This window comes from Tamandua tetradactyla, chromosome 23 (genome assembly GCF_023851605.1).
Source record: "Tamandua tetradactyla isolate mTamTet1 chromosome 23, mTamTet1.pri, whole genome shotgun sequence".
Taxonomy (NCBI): domain Eukaryota; kingdom Metazoa; phylum Chordata; class Mammalia; order Pilosa; family Myrmecophagidae; genus Tamandua; species Tamandua tetradactyla.
This window is the reverse complement of record NC_135349.1, coordinates 14,400,127-14,421,857: the sequence shown is the minus strand read 5'-3', so window position 1 is coordinate 14,421,857 and position 21,731 is coordinate 14,400,127. Positions and strand designations below refer to the sequence as shown.

The 21,731-nt window shown below is 40.2% G+C and overlaps 1 protein-coding gene and 1 long non-coding RNA gene across 20 annotated transcripts in view; one reads left to right on the top strand and one right to left on the bottom strand.

Moving 5' to 3' along the window:
• The window catches only part of AUTS2 (activator of transcription and developmental regulator AUTS2), a 1,196,629-nt gene extending 1,193,248 nt beyond the window's left edge, over window positions 1–3,381 (bottom strand). For 2 of the 4 annotated variants that reach the window (XM_077141005.1, XM_077141006.1), the window contains exon 1: window positions 1,877–3,381. In XM_077141005.1, coding sequence (XP_076997120.1) covers window positions 1,877–2,185 — 309 coding nt within the window. In that variant the 5' untranslated portion in view covers window positions 2,186–3,381. The remainder of the gene's footprint in view (window positions 1–1,876) is intronic. The other 2 variants (XM_077141007.1, XM_077141008.1) reach the window with 1 other exon arrangement.
• A 342-nt stretch (window positions 3,382–3,723) lies between these two features.
• The window catches only part of LOC143667142 (uncharacterized), a 142,311-nt gene continuing 124,303 nt past the window's right edge, over window positions 3,724–21,731 (top strand). For 15 of the 16 annotated variants that reach the window (XR_013167887.1, XR_013167878.1, XR_013167885.1 and 12 more), the window contains exons 1-3: window positions 3,724–4,034; window positions 4,654–4,792; window positions 8,331–8,434. This is a non-coding gene — a long non-coding RNA (uncharacterized LOC143667142). The remainder of the gene's footprint in view (window positions 4,035–4,653; window positions 4,793–8,330; window positions 8,435–21,731) is intronic. The other variant, XR_013167883.1, reaches the window with a different exon arrangement.

Here is a 21,731-nt window from a genome sequence, read left to right as displayed (position 1 = left end):
TACAAGTATTGTGGTAAACCAACCAAAGTCAGCAATGGTGAATCAAATTCCAGGCAGCATTTTCTATTAGGATAGATGGTGCCATTTCAATTCCTATTTTAAAGAGAGCAAGAGGAGAAAGAAAAGAGGTCATACTGTACAGTACCCTCCTTCCACCTTGGCAAACTTAAAGCCACAGTTAAAATTGTCCTAATAAGTGGTGAGCCTCAACACTCAAAACAATTGTGTAAGATCCATTTTAGCCAACAAAGCACCAGTTCAAGAACCAGAGAGTAACTGATTCACTAACATAAAAACCTATGGCCACCACCCTCCCTCCCTCCCCACCCCCTGGCCACCATCGGCCACCATCCACCACCATTACCACCAGCAGTCCAACCAAAAACAGTTCAAACAGTTTAAAAGAACACGGACAGGAAGACTTCCTTCTTAAAAATATTTAAACCTGACACCCTAACACACAGAGCCAGCAATCTAAACCTGTATAGCTACTGTATGTGAGACTTAAGCTGTCATTAACAAAGCTTTTCTCCCTTGCATTTGAGCATCTGAAACAATACCATAATAATAGCAAAATCAAAGGGAAAAGGAAAAGTTTCCTTCAGGAACCTTAAACCATCACATCAGGTGCATAAAAGGCTGTAAACCAACTCATGTCTTGGTTTAGTCTTCAAAAACCCCGGACCAACTCTGCAAAATCTCAAAGCCTTCTGTGTGTCTGTATGTGTGTTTGTGTGTGTTGGGGGTGGGGATAGAGAGGTACAGGGAGGAAAAGAAGGCAGGTTAAATTTATAGAGGCCAATGACCAATCCCAGCACCAAATCAGATCCATCCAGGCAAAGATAGTTTCCCCCTGACCTCTGGACAGTCCCTTCTAGCCCCTTCCCCCACCAGGAGCCGGGTAACCATCGGGGAAATGTGCATTTGGAAATGAACGCTGCAGGTGCCCACGGAATAAAGAAACACACACACACACATACACACACACAAAGCCAATCACTTAGAAAAAAAGAAAACACAAAAAGGAAAGGGAGAGGGACACTTAGGTGACAAGCCCTTCAGATACAAGCTAGAATTTTATTCTTTCCTCTCAACAGCCCTCCCTAGTGTACCACTTTTCGTCCTTTAACTAAATTACTCGTGTACACACTCACATGTGCATATGTATGCGTACAGATGATATTTCAATTAACCCTTTCAGTGAGAGCCCCATACAGAATACAGAAAGATTCCATCCTTTCCTCTTCTTCCTCCCCTCCTCCCTCCTTTCTCCCAACCAGGAGAAAACGCCCCCTTCCCCAGCTTCACCAAAAAAAAAAAAAAAAAAAAAGGCAGGGGGGAAGAGGGGGCAAAGAAACCACCAGACCTGATCAGTCTCTGGTCCCGAGAACACGCAGGAAAGATATACACTATACAGATACACAGAGACACACACAGAGACATATGGTTCTGTGGAAAGCACACAGAGAACCGACCACGGGCGCCCCAAACCCAGCAAAGAGATTTCCACCAGCCAAGAAGCCATGATTGGGGAGGGAAAGAAGGAAGGAGTAGGGACAGAGCTCTCCGTGGAGGAGGGCGCACTGTTGTGATGCCTGAACCCCTTTCTTTCTGCCCATCTGCTGTGGAGGGGGTGCAGGGAGGGGGCGCACGGGAAAGGCGAGCAAGAACGAGGAAACCAGGAGACCAGGCACGGCTTTCCGATTCCTCCTACTGCCTGTCTGTCGGCGCCCCCAGCTCCCCCCAACAATAAGACCTCAGCCTAGACAGACAGACAGACAGACCACCGCGGCGGGGGTTGGCAGGAAAGCCGGGCGCAGCCAAGTGGGGTCGTGGATAAAGGGAAATCGGGGAGGGGGAGGGGGGTCCCCCTTACCTCCAGCGCTTCAAAAGTGACAAAGCTGGTCATGGCAAATCCATCAATGATGTCCTCTTCGGCCGAGGTGGACTCTCTCCTCTTCCTCCGCGGGGGTCTGGGCCGGGACGGGGCGGAGGACGGGGGCTTCCCATTGTCTTCCTTGTCCGAGCCCGACGACGAGGCGAGAGAGGGCGCCCGGGTCCGGCCGGCCCCACCGCCGCCGGCCGCGCCGGCCCCCAGCCCGCCCCGGGAGCGTCTCTCCCGGTCTCGTTGCGACCGCGACCGCCGCTTCTTGCGGAGTCCATGGCCCCGTGCCGGGCCATCCATGGCTCTGCCGCGCCGGGGTCTCCCCGTTCGCCGCCTGCCCGCCGCGGGCTCCGGCCGCGGCCACACACACACACACAAAATTGACACCAACCCCTCCCTCCCCCTTCACGGCTTCCCTCCGCCCCGAGGAGGACGCGGGGGAGACGGCGGCCGAAAGAAGGGAGAGAGGGGAAGAAAGCGAGGAGAAAGAAAAGGGGGAAGGGGCGGAGAGAGGGGGGGAGGGACCGGGAGAGGGCGAGAGGCAAAGAGCCCAAGTGTGGTTCTACCCACAGCACCGAATGTTGGAGATTCCTATAAGCAGCGCCGAGCAAAGTAATGGCTGAACACACAGGTCTCCTTTGGAGGAAAAAAAAAAATAACTCACCAAGCAGGCAATAAATCAGAATAGCGGAATGCTTTGATCAAGAGACTGGGAGGTTCCGGAGAGCACTCCCCGCTGCCGTTCTCCGTCGCGCCCCCCGCCCCCCCAAAAAAAGCCTGCCCCCCTCCTTCCTGGGTTGGATATCAGGTCCAAAAAGGTCGCGGGAAAGTGGGGGGAATTAACTTCACCCGCCCCTAGCCAAGGAAAACACCCCCGCCGCCTCTCACGCACACCTCAGAGAAAACTCCCAGGCTCCAAAATTTTTAAGAAATGCATCCAGGGGAGACCACTGCTTCGGAGCGATCCGAGAGGGGCGACACCCCCCAGAGAGGGAAGCATAATAATGAAAATAATTAGGAGAGGAGAAGGCGAAACTGGAAGAGGTGGAGGAGAAGGGAGGTGGAGGAAGGGAAGGAGGATGCTGGAGCAGTTGTGGGGTTTGCTTTTCGTTCTTCGACGGGGGAGGAGGGGGAGATGAAAGAAGAGAAGAAGCAAACCCTGACGCTGCCGTCCCCCCCTCAAAAAATATTTTTTTCCAGTCCCAGAGAAGAGGTCACCCTTCCTCAAAAAGGGAGGGGGCGAGCTAGTCGGTGAGGAAAGCGGAAAGAAATCTCCAGCGGGGACAGACACCGGTGTGCCGCCGCCGCCTCCTCCGGCCGCCGCCGCCGCTGCCTCTCCTCTTCGCCCAACCCGAGGGAGAAGCGCGGAGAGGAAGCGCCAGGAACGCTGCTCTCGCCGCCGCCGCTAACGCTGTCGTCGTCGCCGCCGCAAGAGCCCCGAGCCGGAGGGTGCACGGCGTGTCCCCGTGCGGCTGCAGCGGGAGCCCGGGCACGGCCCCATCCTCCGCCCGCCCGCCTCGCTCAGCTCCCGCTCCTCCCCCTCCCCGGCCGGCCCACCGCCGCCGCCTGCCTCAGCCCAGCCCCGCGCCGCCCGCCCGCGCGCGCGCGCAAGCGCACCGGTCCGCCCCGCGCCCCACTCTGCGCGCGCTCCCGCCCCCGCGGCCCCGGCCGGCGGGATCACGTGGGCGGCCGGGCTCCCTCCTCCCCCCGCCCCCTCCCCAGTTGTAGAGTGTGTAGAAAGCAAAAGGCTGTGGGCTGGCCGCGCTCGTGAGCCCAGGGCATGCGCGCTGGGACGGCCGGGCCTGCGCACTGGGGGCGGAGGGGAGCGCGGAGGGGGAGCTAGGGGGGCAAGGGGGGTAAAGGGGGGACGCCCGCGGGGGGTCGGCCCGTGGCCGGCCACATTTGGCGAGAGAGGGCTTGGAAGCCGCGAAATAATCCCGCCAGTCGGACTGTGGACGTGCGGGTGACTGCCCCTTGGCTACTCCGCGCGTCCGGCTCCACGCCCCCTGCACCCTCCTCTGGGCTCTTGCCCGAGGCCCGCCTGAGGCGCCCGGGCCGTCTTCTTGGGAGTCCACTCATACACGCGCACCCGGTACCGTATTTCCCCTTAGCGACCTACGCAGCGAAGGAAAGAGGGAATTCAGAGAAGGTATACAAGGGGGGCTTCTCTGGGAAGGGTCGCAACTGGCGGCGACAGAGGAGGGGGCAGGTGCCCACGAGCGAGGCCTCTGCTCACTGGGAGGCATTGGGAGGGCCTACGGGCAGAGTTGGAAACTTTTCCCCCACGTGGTACCACAACTCGTGGCCGAGTGACCTCGCGCCGAGTGACCCCTGGGCCCTCCTCGCCTTCAAGCGGGAGCACTTGGGACGGGCGGGCGGCTGCGAGCCGGGAGCCGAACTTGAACCTTCCGCAGCAGCCGCGGCCGAGGGGCGGGGCCGGAGGGCGCCGGGACCGCCCCAGTCCTAGGACCCGTTTGACTGGGCAGTGCGGTCCCTGTCACGGCTGGCCTTATTAGTTGGGAGTGGGGTGCGTTCCTGACTTTCTCCCTCGAGGCCCCTCCTCCCGCAGCAATATAGCTGATGCTTATAAAAAGTTGTATTAAAGAACTTAGCTGCAGCCCAAAATCGATCAACAAGAGCGACCAGCTTCTCTGGGTAAAATAGTTGTGCATTTATTCGTAGCACTGAAATTGATCTATACGGAACAGAAAGACACCGACAGCACTCTTTCCCCAGCTTCTTAAATGCCCTCTTCACTTTCTCTCCAGGCCCGTAGACGCCATGGCACATCTCCAGAGCACATCACGCCCTCCCTTCAGTAACCCACACTTGGGGACCAAGAAAAGGGAAATGAACTGACATTTATTAATTACTCACAACGGGCCAGACACACCAAAGTGTTAAACGGTTTGTACTTGATTTCTCCTCCTTAGAATCCAGAAGTGTACGTTTTATTACTGCTGCTGGAAAGAGGTGGCAGGAGAACTGAGGACATGCTTTGTGTTACACCCTAACATACCCAAAATTGAATGATTCATTCATTTTTTCACTTAAAGATTAATGCCTACTATGTGCTCACAATTCTACGTGCTGGGGATACAGGAGTCCACAAAACGGAGAAGGTCCTCCCTCTTGGATCTAAGGTTCTAGCGAGCAAGCCTCACTCATCTTAAACTTCCTGACAACAACTTGAAGTTTATCAATCCTTTGTTTTGAGTCACTTTCCTCCAGCTTCTCCATTTTTGGGTCCCAAGACTAGATTTTTATCAAATCCGGGCTGGAGGGGAGGCATGATGCAAAGGCAGAGGGAGCACCCACAGTACTCAGAGTAAAATCTGAGCTTAATCCCTGTGCACGGAACAAATCATTTGACCTTAGGCAAGACTCTTACACGATTACTTTTCTCATCTGTAAAGCAAAGAGATTCAACTAAATTTCAAAAAGTTTCCTTTCAGGTCTTCCACTGGCCTCTTCAAAAGATGGCATCTTTTCAAGTAGATCCTATGCTGCCTTTCTTAAGAATAGTGACTGATACATGGAATCTGATTCAATTTGTTAGGAACACGGTGCCTTCTTTCACCATTAGCTACCTACCGTGACTAAGCTTGCTGCCCCTGGAGCATTTAGCTAAAACACTACTTCTGCACAGAGTGTACCTGTGTTAACCTCTAAGATGCTTCCCAGCAATTGCAAGTTATCAATCTCATGCCTAGAAAAAAGTCATTTTCTTTGTAATTTTAAGCAAGCATCTGGGCTCATTTTTAGGGTTGTTAAGGATGTGATAGTTATCGTAGATACTGGTAAGATTCAAGGAATACAAGGAGCCAACGCTGGAATTACAGTCACTTTTCAGCAACTTGGGTGTTGGGTTGAAAAAAGTGTGAAATTGGCAAATATAATAAAAGATATTATATTAGTGACTTTTCAGAGTAGCCCTTGGCAGACCTTTTTTTAAAGAGTAATGTCTGGTAGGGGGGTGAAAATGGATGGTAATACACTGCATCCAAGAACCTTGCTTCTGGCAAGAGTAATTTGCAAATGCATTCTGGGATAATGTTTAAATGATTTTTTTTCCAGGGTCCAAGTGAGCTCACTGGAATTGGTAATGCCTTTTGGGTCAGATTTTCATAGTTTTCTTCCATCAGAATTCAAATTGTTTGTAGTTTATACTGTCCATATTTGTTTCTATTTCTCCATATTGTTTATGTTTTAATAGCTAATGATTACTACCCACCATGTAATTAGCTTAGCATTTACAACGTTCCTGCCACTGTTCTAAGTGCATTAAAATAACATCTTGTTTAATTCTCATAAACTCTGAGGTATGTTTTATTATCCCTTTTGTACAGTTTAAGTAAACTGAGGCTTAAGAAAGTTAAACATTCTGCCCAATATGGCATAGCTATTTAGTGGTAAACTGAATTTTGTCTGGTGACTCCAAAACCCGCACTCCTGATGGTTATGCTGAATAGTCTTCCTCAGCATGATCCCTCAAGAAATTAAATGCTATGTTTGTAGTACAACTGCTTTGAAATATTGTTAGGATCCATGAAAGGTAAACATATGCAAACTCTATGGTCAACAATTCTACCCCGAGGAATGCACCCATGCCAACTGCGTACCAAAAAACATATATTAAACGCCTCAGCAATATTATTTATAATAGCTCACAAATTAGAAATGACCCAAATATTAATTGACAGTAAAAGTGCTGGTAGAGCCCATACAGTGGAATACTGTACAGCACTCAGAATGAACAATCTGTTTCCAAATGCAGTATCATAGATGGATCTCACAACCATAGTGTTAAGGGAAAAAAGCAGGACTTACAAGAGTACGTATTGTACATATTTATTTAAAGTACAGAAAGAGGCGTAACTCATTTATGCTGTTAGAAGTCAAGATGGTAGTTAACCTTGGTAGAGCACCACTAACTGGAAGGGATGGTAAGGAGGGCTTCTGGGAACCTAATCATGTTCTATTTCTTGAGCTGGCTACTGGTACACAGGTGTGTTCAGTTTGTGAAAATTAAGCTTCACTACTATGATATGTTCACTTCTGTATATTTTACATCAATAAAAGTTTTTAAATGCCACAGATAAATATGGGTGAGTGTTGCTTGTGTACACTTGAGTATCTATATAATCCTTTTTTAAAAAAACAGCATACCCCATGATGAAGCGGGTCTCCTTCCAGGTATACAAGGGTGATTCAACACAAGAAAATCAATTAATGTTATACACCACATTAATAAAATGATCATCTCGATGCAGAAAAAAGCATGTGACAAAATCCAGCTTTGCTATAATACTTTTTTTTTCATGTATTAATGACAATACCCAAATGCTTATTAACAGTAAAATGGGTAAACAAGCCTGGTTTATTCATACAATACTATATAGTGTAAATATACAATGGAATACTATATAGTAAACATGAATAAAGCATAGCATATCATCAGATTTCTTATGAGGTAAAAAAAAAAAAAAAAGGTAAAGCCTAACCCTGAAGTAGGCAGTTTGAAAGAGTTCATAATTCACATCAGCAAAAGCTTAGGTGAATTCATTGCCCAAAGATTGTAGTTTATAAAGAGTAAAGCTAAAGAAATAATTCCAAAAGAGGTTAGTTGTTTGGTAGGGAAAACAAGTGCTGTTGGATAGACAAAGGGAAAAACTTATATCTGTTCAGGAATAAACTACTTAACCCAGGAAAGCCTGTCCAGTTGTGCAATCTTTTATTTGAATCAAATAACTACCGAATAACTACTCAAACTACCTCGCGAACATTCAACCTTGACTAGTCAGAGAATCCTATTTTAGCTTAACAACTGAACTGAAATCTGAGCCTTTCACTAGTGATAGCTAATTTTGGTACCAGGTTTTCTAAATAACTAAATTTTTATATCCCTCTAAGTCTTGCACTTTGCACTCTGCCAACACGGCAATTATGAACACTTCTTTCTTGATGTTACATACTGGTATATAGTATTTTAATTTAATTGATTAGACAGAATGATTTTTAGCTCAAGTCAGCTAAGGTTTATGTTTTGGTCGTTTATAGCTTTCAATTATTTTGTGTGGGTCTGCCCTGGGACCAGGGTAGAACTGAGGTGGGTAATCTATCTCTATGTCATTTCCAAATGAGCAAATAAGGAAACCAACAAACTTAACATCCGTTCTTTAACCCTCATAACTTGTTTTTAATAATAAATTTTCCTAGAGAGAAGCAATAGCTTGCATTAACCGACAGGCAGCCCATCAGCAATAATAGTGTTGTAACTTTGCCCTAATTATCACCTGCTGTTTTAATTTTTTTTCTTTTGCATTGGAAGTTGTTTTTCAAACTGCAGTTTTATGTTCGAAAAAAGGGAGAGGATGTGTGGTTCAATTTGCTAAATGTCATGCTGCCTTTCATAATATTGTACAATAAACTTTCATCTCTGCAGGTGACTCTAAAGAATGACATATTGATCAGCCTGTATTCTTCAGATTCTACCATATGAAGCCAATGAAAGATACCTGCTGGTGACCGTGATGATCATGTAAAAAGGTAGTCTGGCAAACTTAAGCTAGTTTGGCAAACTTGAGCTTTAGATTTTCACAAATCCAGCCAGTCTTCTTATCCCTTCCCAGGGCAGTGCTTTCTATTTAAAGTTTTACTTCATATGATCAGGTGGGAAAATTAATGGATACTCATAAGAAAAACCTTCAGTGATTCTTTAAAGCTGTCAATGAGAGATCTCTGTATTTATTACTGCTCACGAGACTGAGGCCAATTTCTCTACTGGGTTTGGTAGATGACTTGTGATGAGCCATTTTTATTTTCATTTTGAATATCAGCTAAGACCTAAAAGGAGTTTGAAAGAGAAGATTAAGTTTCAAATAACATCCTATTTGAAGAAAGTGTCAACTGTTCAGAATTACTGTAAAGAATATAATAAATTATGGCCCAGATCTAGTTGATCTAGTTGTAAGCTCCTATCTAGAAAACTTTGTAATATATTTTAAATTTCTGCTGTGTTCAATGCTTTTTGTGGCCTCGCCCCAGTTACCCTATCAGCCTCCTTTATTCCAGCATACATATTTCTACCCATCATAAACAGCTCTTTCCCAGAACAAATCCATGCTTTGGCCCATGCTGGTCCATCATCCTAGACTCTCCTTTCCTGACGTCTGGACTTAGTGAATTTCCATTCATCTATCTAGACCAGTTTATCCATCCTGGCCAACCCATCCAGAAAGTTTACTCAGATTACTACTTCCATTCAGAATTAACAGGCTTTTCTCTGCTTATATGGTACTTTAATTTATGCATATTTTAATGTACTATTAAATTTTTCAAAATAATATAATGAACAATCATGTACTACCCCAATATCTTAAGAAATAAAACATTTCCAAAATACTTGAACTGTTCCATGTACCTCCTCTGGGATCACATTTTCCTCCCCCTCCACTCCCTTTCCTACCTCCTCCCTCAGAAGATCACTATCCTGAATTCCATCTTTATCGTTCCCTTACATTTCTCTATATTTTTTGCTACATATTGAAGTTTCTCTAAAAAGTATATAGTATTCTTTTGCATGTTTTAAAATCTGTGCAAATGATAACTGTGTGTATGTATTCTGATACCTACTTTTTCCATTCAATGTTTTTTAAAAGTTGGTGTGGATTCATATAGTTCTTGTGCATTACTTTTCACTGTTATCTTGTATTCCATTGTATGAATGTTCCACAACATATTAATTTATATCTTGTCGACAGACACATAGGTTGTCATTTTTTATTATAAGTAACACGTGTGCACAAGGAGATGTAACCCTTTTTTTAATACTGCTGTTACAGCACTTACAACACTATCATATTATTTTGTTATTATATATGCATCTAATGACTTTTTACTATACGTTGGTAAACTCTGGGGAATAGGGACTGGGCAAGAAATGGCAGATGCTCAATTAACATTAGTAGATTTACTAACAACCTTTCTGTATTTGAATTTATATTTTGTAGACTTAGGCTGTTGTGTTTTAATTACGGTATAGATGAAGATTTGAATTTTTGGATCTTCATACTTCTACTTCAGAAATTCAAAGGAAACTTGAAGGAAAAATTGATTTGAGTTAGATTTAGTACCAAAATTGGCTCTTCAAAAGCATCTGTCTGTGGCCTCACTCTCTCTAAACCCAATTCTGCAAGTGAAATCATTGCCCTCCCCCTCATATGGGACATGACATCCAGGGGTGAAAGTCTCCCTGGCGACGTGGGAGATGACTCCCAGGGATGAATCAGACTTGGCACTGTGGGATCAACAATTACATCCTCACCAAAAGGGGGAAAAGAAGTGTAACGAATAAAGTAGCAGCAGAGAGAGTTCAAATAGAGTCGAGATGCTGCTTTGGAGGTTGCTGTTATGCAAGCTTCCTATCATAACCTGCCAACCCTCAACTAGGACCATTCCATACCAATCCTAAAGAATAGCTAAGAAATAGGGCAATATACAAGATTCCACAAGGGTTCCATACACTAGAGTAACTTTCCAGAAACCGGCATCCTCAAAGTGGGTCCCTGGTTCAGATAAGTCCTGAAACCTAGAGGCCATAGCCTCTCGGGAACATCAGATAGTTACACCTCTCTACCCCATATTAGTGACAGACCCTTCCAATATGAAAAATTTAGAATTGCCATAGCCCAAACACCTTTAAAGAGAGGGATGGAAAGATCAAAGGTGATGGTGGAGTTATACAGAAATAGGATTTAACAAATAAATATGAATGCTGAATCATTAAATTGATATCTCTTTTATCGCCAGTATTTTAGAGTGGCTAGAAGTAAAAACCTAAAATTGTGGAATTGTAACCTGTGTCAAACTCTGATATAAGTTCTACAACTAATTGTGGTGCCATGCTTTGAAATTTATAGCTTTTTTGAATATATGTTATTTTTCACAAAAAAAGAAGGAAAAAAAGTCGATTGTGATGATAAAAAAATATTTAAGCCTTCTAGCCTCCTATATTCTGGAGCAGCTAGAAGGAAAAATCTAAGAGGATCATATGGTAGCCCCTGACAAACTCTGGGATCTGTCCTGTAACTACTTGTTGAAGAGTGCTTTAAAAACTTAAAAAAAAAAAGCATCTGTCCCTCAAGTGAATTTGTAGTATTTGTGAGTTCCTCCATGCTCTATTGATTTTGGAGCACAGTAGTTGTTTCTCTGAAATTATCAATATCAAATGATCTCTTTTTTCTTCAAGTACCATCATTTTTTTGAAAGATCCTAAAAAGAAAATTTTCATCTGTGATGAAAATTACTTGACTTTCAGAACAAATACATTCTTGTTTCAACTATCCAAATAAAAAATCTTGCAAATACTACCAGGAATTTCCATGGAATAGTTTAAAAAGTAGTAATTGACATCTACCTGATATATGTTTTTCTCTAAAGTTTTATTTCTTAAATTTAAAGGAGGAGGATTATATATACAAAGATATTTATAGTATTATCAGTTATAATAGGTAAAATTCCTGAAAAACAGCATAAATGTTGAACAATGAAAGATGATGAAGTAACTTATAACCTGGAAATATGTTAGAATGTTATGGGTTCATTAAAATTACACATGATTTTGAGAGGACATGTATTTGTTAACTAATGAACATGGGATTATACAAACCTTGTGACTGTACCTCCTTTAATAATATTTTTTTGGTGCAGTGGTAATATTTTTTAAATGTTTTTTATTTTTAAGGATAACATATATACAAAGAAAAGAAAAAGGCAATGATTTTCAAAGTAGATACAAAACAGATTTCAGAGTTTTTTATGGATTTTCATTCTGTAGTGGTAATATTTATTTTTAAATTGCTTTTCTATATGTTAAGTATATCTAATAATATTTAAATCTTTTTTTAGTATGACATTTCTTTTAAAAGAGAGATGTGTGCATCAGGATGACCAACTGTCCCTGTTTGGAATTGAGAGGTTTCCCAGGGTGCAGGATAGTCACTGTTAAAACAAGGACCATCCTGGGCAAACTGGGACAGTTAAATTCTATAATCTGTCTTTAGTGGAAGCTGGTGGAATGAAACTATAATTTAATTTCAATTGTCAGGAAATAAACTAGATATCAGTTTGGTCACTAAACTCTGCCATATTGCAGCTTACCTTTGAAAATTGCATGTAAGGCTTTACAGAGACAACTGTCTACTAATTACATATTCACCTGCTATCTATTTCAACAAATGAAATTACTCTCAGCACACATTAATTGACATAATTACTGAAACACCAAAATCAGATTAGCCACAGTAGCTCAAAGAAAAAAAGAAAAGAAACCATTGCTCCAGCAAATTGTAATGGTGTTAAAAAGAGCTTGAAAAGGTTGCTCAACCTGTAGATAGTTTTAAAAAAAGCTAATAAAACATGGCTATTCATTATTCATTCATGAGACAATTCTGAGTTCTTCACAGAGTATTTTGGCTATGTTGTAGCTTAAAAGTCAATCTTTATATTATCCTGCACTTTGATTTTTCTTGTAATCTCCATTGTACGTGTTTTACTTGCATAGCACGCCCATTCTAAGAAAAAATTTGGAAAAATGCACTGCATTTATCTATTTTCATAATTAACAATCATACAGTTATCATAGAAACACAACACTAGCAGCAATGACATCTTTGTAGTTGCAAAAAGCTTACTTTTCAAATTCCTGGCTCTTTTTCTAAAATACTGACATCATTGTAAAACATTTGTTCTCCTGCTTTAAGTTCAAATCTTCTGATAAATTAGAGAAACATGAAGATAACAGAAGAAGATACATGTTATAATTCCTCAAGGGAAAAAGTTTTGCTAAGACTTCTTTACTTCTATTATTTGACTACATGGAGCCTACTGTTACATGGTCTTATTTCCTTGTTTGCTATGCCAGATTGCTCTTGCTGTTTAAAATGTAATCTATTCCACAATTCACCTTCCATGCTCTCTGTTCTAGTTACAGTACTATAATTAGAATACCTTTGCTTTCCAAGATCTTTTATCAAAGCTTATTAGCATTCATCATCATCATTGTGATTATTGCTATTATTATTTTTTCCTCTTCTATGCAGAATGTTTTCTCTTTATTGCAACATTTGGTTTGTTCTCCCTAACATTTGATAAGTAGTCCCACGCATTCATATAGAATTCTGCCTTTGTTGAAAATTAACTCTGGTATATTACAGAAACATGAAGAAAACAAATGTAGATATATCGTGGTACAATTCTTCAAGATAAAACAGAGACTTCTTCAGACCCTTTGTCACTTTCGCATGAAATCAGGCATTTCATTATCTGTGAAATCTATTGCAACATTTTGCTTCCCCCACGGCATTGATTAATATTGCCTTTCCTATTAATGATACCTTAATTTTATCTTACAGAAGTATAATGAAGTTATAACCAAAACATAGCAGGGGAAAAAATAAGAAGAAAAAGGGAAGATGTAACTTACTTTAAAGAAACCAAAAGATTTTGCACGTTATTTTTATTGTATGTATGCATTATTCTTGAGCTCTTAATACAGAGAAACTGCAAAGACAGAAACACAATAGTGTTTTTGTTCTGTTCAACACCTAATAAAAGTTTATTTTTCTTAGATTCCACATGCTAGGCACTCCAACTTTATTCTCCACTTGACATCACTTAACATGCTACCAGCATAACAAAGCTTCTCATTCTACCTCAACATCTCCATCACACACAGATATTTATACACACACACACACACACACACACGCACACACCAGGGTTTATCTTGTGATCAAATCCACACTGACCAATTGTTTTCCACCATTCTGCTAGAGGTCTGTTGATTATTCCAATCCACTTTTGTAAAGAACAGTCTCCACATAGTAAGCTCATAATCGCCATTGTTGATGGATGCCAAAACCTTTGGGAAACAGGATATTCACACAGACTTAAAAAGTGTCATTCCCGAGATTACCTTTACCCTAGAGACATTCGGTGAATACCACCTCAACCAAATGATCGAACCTAGGATTACCAATTTTAATATCACATACCTCATAATGTGATACACTGAGGACACAACAATACTTATACAATGTTCCTTCCAAAGATCTTGAACTGAATCTAATCTTTAGGACATAGCCAAACAAATTCAAGTTGAGGGGCATTATGTAGAACTTCCTGAATTCTCCAAGAATGTCAGTCATGAAAAAAAAAAAAAGAGCAAATAAAAAAGCCTGGGAAACTGTTCTAAGGAGATTAAAGAGGTATAAATTGAATGCCACATCTGATCCTTGATTGAATCATGGATTATAATAATAATAATAAAGCCACACAGGACATTATAGGGACAATTGGGAAAATTTGAACATGGAATGAATTTAGATAATAGTATTGAATCAGTGTTTAATTTCTCAATAAGGTGTATTGTGGTTATGTAGGAGAATGTCCTTTTTCTTAGAAGATACATGCTGAAGCATTACAGGATGAAGTGTCAAGATATCTACAACAAATGTTCAGAGGGTTCTGGAATACTATATATCAAGAAAAAGGATAGAGAAAGAGAAATAGAAGCGAATGTGACAAAATGTTAACAAGTGTTAAATCTAAGTAAAAGGTATTTTACTTTATTTTGGTTGTAGTTTCCCTGCAACTTTTCTGAAGATTTGAAATTTTACAAAATAAAAAGCCAAGGAAAACATTAAGCCAAAATCTTGTATTTCTTAGGAAAAGAAGTCCTGAGATTAAGTAAATCAATAAAACCAAAATCCTTTGCTTCAGGCCTGTAAGAATATATGAAGGACTCCCAGTTCCTGGGCCTCAGCATTACAGCAAGACAGAGTCAGCAGCATTAGGACATTGCTATGGAGACTTGTTTCAGGATATATATGTATTAAAATTGAGTATGACATTAGAGGTGCTGTAGTCAAAGATATCTGTTTTATAAATTAGTAAACAGAGACCCAGAGAGGGGTCGGTGTCTTGCCTTGTGACACATAGCTACATAGAGCTGAATGTAGCACCCAGGAGTCCTGGGTTATTTTACTATTTTACGCTTCTTCATTTACAGTTATTTTAATAAAAGAACAGCAACAACAACAGTCAATGAAGAGCTTTCTGAACAATTTTAGTTTAACAAAAAGTTCTTCCTCCATGCACGAAAACCTTAAGCATGTAAGATTTTTGCAAAGTAACTAGAGACAAACCTATAATAGAAAAATTATCATTGCCAGAAAGTACAGTTTGAGGCTATGCGTTCCCCCATTTAAATAAACAGAACAAAAATACAGATGAACTTAGATCAACTAGAAAGAAGTGATTCTTCTTTTTCAACTTTGAATGAATGTTTTGTTTTTTAATTACAGATTTTGAGATGTGGTTTGCTTTCTTTTTTTTTCCCCCTTTGGTTTACTTTTTAATGGAATTTCAAACTATCAGAAAATTAACTAAACTTGAGGTTTAAAACCTTTTCCTACCAAAAGGTTTAATGTAATCTGTACTGTGTTTATTTCACACGCCATGAGGATTCTTGAGATGTAAATCTTCTTTAAGCGTTTCTGCCCTCATTTCTAACGTGAAGAAAAACTACCCGGAAATGGATATGTGTTCTCACTGTTGTTGACTGCATGCTGACATTCAAGCTTTTTACCTCACTGGAACTCCTGTTACATGCATTTCTGTCATTCTCAGGAAGATTCTGGACTTCAGAGAAAGCAGTGGCAGTAGCATTATGCCTACAAATGAAAGCTGCCCAATACACCTCTCTTTCTTCTACCCTCTCAAAATGAGACTTCAGAGCAGAAGAAAGGACCGTAACAACATTATAGGCCAAATAACCTTAAAAGCAGGCAGACCTTATTATTTGAATGGAGTAATGGATAGGACTGAGCATCATCAGTCACTGGATGTGACAGAAGTACCTCCATAGTGGAGCATCAGAGTAAAAGCCTATTTCCTCACTGCATTTGTCTCGAGGAAGCAAAGGGCAGAGATACACCATAAAAACAATCTGGTGCTCTGTATAACTTTTTCAGAAATATTTCTGTATCACAGAATGGAATCTGACATAAAATTAATTCGCTTCATTAAACAGCCTCTTCCCTTCCAGCCCTTCAGTTTGCTTCTATTTTGCACATAATGTGCTGAGGACTGCCTTAGAAACCTTTTCTCATTCTTGGTAATAAAGGTCTTTGCTTTTTTTCCCCTGAGGTGTGATGACCATCTTCTTCTCAGGTAAAATGCGGACATATTTGATGTGTTAATAGTCTATTTATTTCTTTGTTTCATTCCTTAAGTATTATCCTGGCATAGCTTAATTGTTCCTAACTGAAATGCTAACACTACATTCAGGCATAAAGTACCATATATAGGAATATCTTCCACCTCATGCCAACATACAAATTGTTCCTCTTTCTGGAAAAAGTACAAAACAGTCATTTAGGCAAATGTATGGTAACAGAATCCCAAGGCAAAGAAAAAAGAACTTCTTGGCTATATTAAAAATAATTTTATTCACCCCTAGCTAGGCAAATCTGGAGGAAGATTAGGAGATAAGTTACCCACATTTATCATCATACATTCAATCAATATATTCACTAGACATTTCCCCTGACACTCTATTAAACCAGCCCCCTCTACTAGGAAGATAAAACTCTTTAAATAGAAAATAAGTAGACAGTGATGAACAGCAATATTATCTCTCCCTACAATTTAAGTTCCCAGGACTTTGGTAAACTTTTGAATCCTTTCTTCTCTGGACATAAATTACATTTCCCTGCTCTCTGGGGAAGACAAATTGAGTGACTTGCTTTTTTGCCGGAGTTTTATGTAATAGAGCAGAAGAATGATTCTTATCCTTACAGGATGGGTTGCAATAGCCCGGGGTTGCTATGAATATGGGCAATATGCCACCTACTAAATAAAGAACCAGGCTGCACCTGAGGTTCAGCTTCCTGATTACAGGGTTAGGAAACTAATATTTATTTACATGTCCTAATGTGCCAGACACTGTCCTATGTTCTTTACATACATTATCTATCGCACTTAATTGCAAACTTCACAATAGCATGGTCTGTGTCTCTTCACTGACAGTTAGTTATATTCCCAGCATCCAGCACAGTTGGTAAGAACACAGTAAATATTTACTCAATGGATAATTGAAATAAAAAATCTCATTGAATCCTCAAAGCCAAATAAACAAGGTAGATAGTATCCTCATTTTACAGACAAAGAAATTGAGGATCAATGAATTGAAGAAGGTTGTCTTCTCACTAGAAGTTTGAAGAAGAGTTCTATGGCTATCCAAGCCACTTTCTAAATAAAGGTTAAGAAAGATGCTGTGGTAGTTAGATTCAGGTGCCGACTTGGCCAGGTGAAGGTGGCTAGTTCTATTGGTGTGTACATGAGCCAATGGCATATGAACCTCATCTGTTCCAGATTATATCTGCAGTTGGCTAGGAGATGTGCCTGCTGCAATGAATGATGTTTTATTTCATTGGCTGGTGCTTAAATGAGAGCTCAATGTAGCACACCCCAAGCAACTCAGCACCTCATCTCAGCACTCGTAGCTCAGCCCAGGCCTTTGGAGATGCAGAAAGAAATCACCCTGGGGAAAGTTGTTGGAACCCAGAGGCCCAGAGAGAAGGCCAGCAGAGATCACCCTGTGCCTTCCCACATAAGAAAGAATCTCAGTTGAAAGTTAAGCTGCCTTTTTTCTGAAGAACTATATGTCAACTAAATAAATCCCCTTTTATTGAAAGCCAGTCCGTCTCTGGTGTGTTGCATTCCAGCAGCTAGCAAACTAAAACAGATGCTTTCTGACTAATGAAAAACATTTTAAATACTAGAACAAGCCTGTAAAATCCAACATCCTCACTCTTGTTCAATAAAAACCCCCACCACTCAAACACAACATTTTATTTCTCTCTGCATGAGACAAGAGCTTACTGTTTTTAAACAAAAGATGCATCAAGACATTCACTTTACCAGTTTAACACAACACAGTAACATCAGATGTGAGAACCATACAAAACATCTATCAAGAAGGAGCATATATGATGTAAATGGTGCTGTAATTACCTTATCACTTTTGCTGGGGCAGGGGGGGTGATTTGTTTTGCTTTTTCCCAAGAGATTTTATTTTTTTAAATTACGGAAGTTATAGGTTTATTCAAAATCAGGCAGAAAACATAAAAATACTATTTCCCTATTATTGACAGTTTGCATTAGCATTGTACATTTGTTACAACTGACAAAAGAATAGTATTATAATTATGTTATTAACTATAGTCCAAAATTCACATTAGAATCTGCTATAAAGCCCTATGGTTTACACAGATTTTATATTAGTAACTTTTATATAAGCTAGAAGTCCCCCTTTTAACCACATTCAAATATATAATTCAGTAAAGTTAATTACCATCACCATGTTGTGCTACCATCAACACTATTCCATACCAAAATTTTCCATGACCCCTAATGGAAACTGTGCCAATTAAGCATTAACTCTCTATTCACTTTCTCCCACCCCAGCCTCTGGTAACCTGTATTTTGGTTTCTGATTCTACGAGTTTGTTTATTCTAATTATTTCACATCCAAAGTGAGATCATACAGCAATTGTCCTTTTGTGTCTGGCTTGCTTTACTCAGTACGATGTCTTCAGGGTTCACCAATGTTGTAGCATGTATTAGAACTTCAGTCCTTTTTATGGTTGAATAATATTTCATTGCATGGATACAGCACATTTTGTTTATCCATTCATCTATTGATGGATACTTGGGTTACTTCCAACTTTTGGAAATTGTGACAATAATGCCACTATGATGTCATGTATGTGTAACTGTTCAAGTTCCTGCTTTCAATTCTTCAAGGTATTCACCTACAACTGGGATTGCCAGGTCATATGGTAATGTTGTTCTTAACTTTCTGAGGAACTGCTGAACTGTTTTCCATAGCTGCTACATCCTTTTACTTCCCATCAACAATGAATGAGTGTTCCTATTTCTCTACATCCTCTCTAATACTTGGTATTTTCTGTTTTTTTTTTTTCTTTAAATAGTTGTCATTCCAGTGGGTATGAGAGAGTATCTCATTATGGTTGTTATTTTGTTTTCCTAATGGCTAATGATATGGAGCATCTTTCCCTGTGCTTATTGACCATTTGTATATCTTCTTTGGAAAAATGTCTGTTAAAGACTTTTGCCCATCTTTTTTGGTATGCTGTATGGCAGGTGTAACATTTCATTCATTTTCCATGTACATATTCCATTATTGCAGCACCATTTGTTGAATTTTATTTGTTTGTTTGTTTGTTTGTGGAAGTGCATGGGCCAGGAATTGAATCTGAGTCTCTCTCATGGCAGGCAAGAATTCTACTGCTGAACTACCCTTGCAACCCCTTGCTCTTTTTTTTTTTTTTTTTTTTTTTTTTTTTTTTTTTTTTGTGGTGCATGGTCCAGGAATCAAACCCAGGTCTCCCACATGGAAGGTGAGCATTCTACCACTGAACCCCTCCTATACCCTGCCCATTCTCAAAAATTGGATTGTTTGTCTTTTTGTTAAGTTATAAGATTTTAAAATATTTTTTGGATATTAAACCCTTTTTGGATATGTTCCCAAATAATTTCTCCTATTGAGCAGGGTGTCTTTTTACTTTCATGATGAAGTGCTTTGATGGGAGTTCTAGTTTGCTAGCTGCTGGAATGCAGTATACCAGAAACGGAATGGCTTTTAAAAAGGAGAATTTAATAAGTTGCTAGTTTACAGTTCCAAAGCTGAGAAAATCCCAGTTAAAACAAGTCTATAGAACTGTCCAATCTAAGGCATCCAGGGAAAGATACCTTGGTTCAAGAAGGCCCATGAAGTTCAGGGTTTCTCTCTCAAGTGAGGAGGCACATGGTGGACACAGAGTTTCACTCTCATCTGGAAAGGCACATGGTAAACATGGCATCATCTGCAGCTTCTTCTCCTGGCTTCCTGTTTCATGAAGTTCCCAGGGTGATATTTTCCTTCTTCATCTCCAAAGGTCACTGGCTGGTGGACTCTGCTTCTCATGGCTATGCCGTTCTGCTCTGCTCTCTCTGAATCTCTCATTCTCCAAAATGTTCCTCTTTTATAGGACTTCAGAAACTAATCGAGACCCACCCAAATGGGTGGAGACATGTTATCACCTAATCCAGTTTAACAGCCACTCTTGATTAAATCGTATCTCCAGGGAGATGATCTAATTACAGTTTCAAACATACAATACTCAATAGGGATTAGAAGAAACAGCTGCCTTTACAAAATGGGATTAGGATTAAAACATGGCTTTTCTAGGATACATACATCATTTCAAACCAGCACAATGGGCAAAAGTTTTTTATTTTGTTAAAGTCCCTTTTGTCTCTTTTTTCTTTTGTTCCTCGTGCTTTTGGTGTAAAGTCAAGAAGCCATTGTCTAACAATGAGGTCCTAAAGATGTTTCCCATGTTTTCTACTAGGAGTTTTATAGTTTTGACTCTTATATTTAGGTTTGATCCATTTTGAGTTGGTTTTTGTATAGGGTGTGAGATAGGGGTCCGTGTTCATTTTTTACATATGGCCGTCCAGTTTTCCCAGTATCATTTGTTGAAGAGACTGTTCTTTCCCATTGAGTGGACTTAGCACCCTTGTCAAAAATCATATGGCCATATGTGGGGAATTATTTCTGAACTCTAAAATTTGATTCCAATGGCCTATATGCTGTGTTTGGCTTATATGTTGTTTTGATTATTGTACCTTCGTAATAAGTTTTAAACTCAGGAAGCATCAGCTTCCAACGTCGTTCTTTCTTTCAAGATGGTTTTACCTATTCAGATCCCCTTACCCTTACACATAAATTTGATGATTGGCTTTTCCATTTCACGAAAAAAGGCTGTTGAAATTTTTATTGGGATTATGTTGAATATGTAAATCACTTTAGGTCAAACTGATGTCTTAACAATATTTAGTCTTCTGGTCCATGAACACAGAATGTCCATCCATTTATTTATGTCTTCTTTGATTTCTTTTACCAGTGTTTTGTAGTTTTCCACATACAAATTCTTTATAGCCTTGGTAAAAGTTGTTCCTAGATATTTGATTATTTTAGTTGTTCTTGAAAATGGGAATTTTTCCTTGATTTACCCTTCAGATTGTTCATTATTAATATATAAAAATATTGCTGATATTTGCATGATGCTCTGTACCCTGCCACTTGCTTTATTATTTTATTAGCTCTAGTAGCTTTGTTGTGGATTTTTCAGGATATTTTATTTATAAGATCATGTTATTTGCAAATAAGGGAAGTTTTACTTCTTCCCTTGCCAATTTGGATGCCTTTAATTTCTTTTTCTTGCCTGATTACTCTGGCTAGAACGTCCAGTACAATGTTGATTAACTGTTGTAACAGTTTTCATCCTTGTCTTGTTCCTAATCCTTGAGGAAAAGTCTTTCACCATTGAGTATGATGTTAGCTATGGTTTTTTTCTATATGCGCTTTATCATGTTGAGGAAGGTTCCTTTTATTTCTGGTTTCCTAAGTGTTGTTATCAAATGCCTTTTCTGCATCAATTGAGACTATCATGTGGCTTTCTTCCTCTTTTCTATTAATATGGTATATTAAGTTAATTGATTTTTTTGTGTTGAATGACACTTGCATACATGGGATAAATCACACCTGATCATGGTGTATACTTCTTTTAATTTAAAGTAGCTATTAATAATGCAGAACATTCTTCTGACATTTTGCCGTTTGATCTAAGTCATATCTATTTTATCCCTCAGTTACATTATTAATGCTTAATTTAATATTTATTTAATTTTTTGTAGCATATTATTGGGAGTA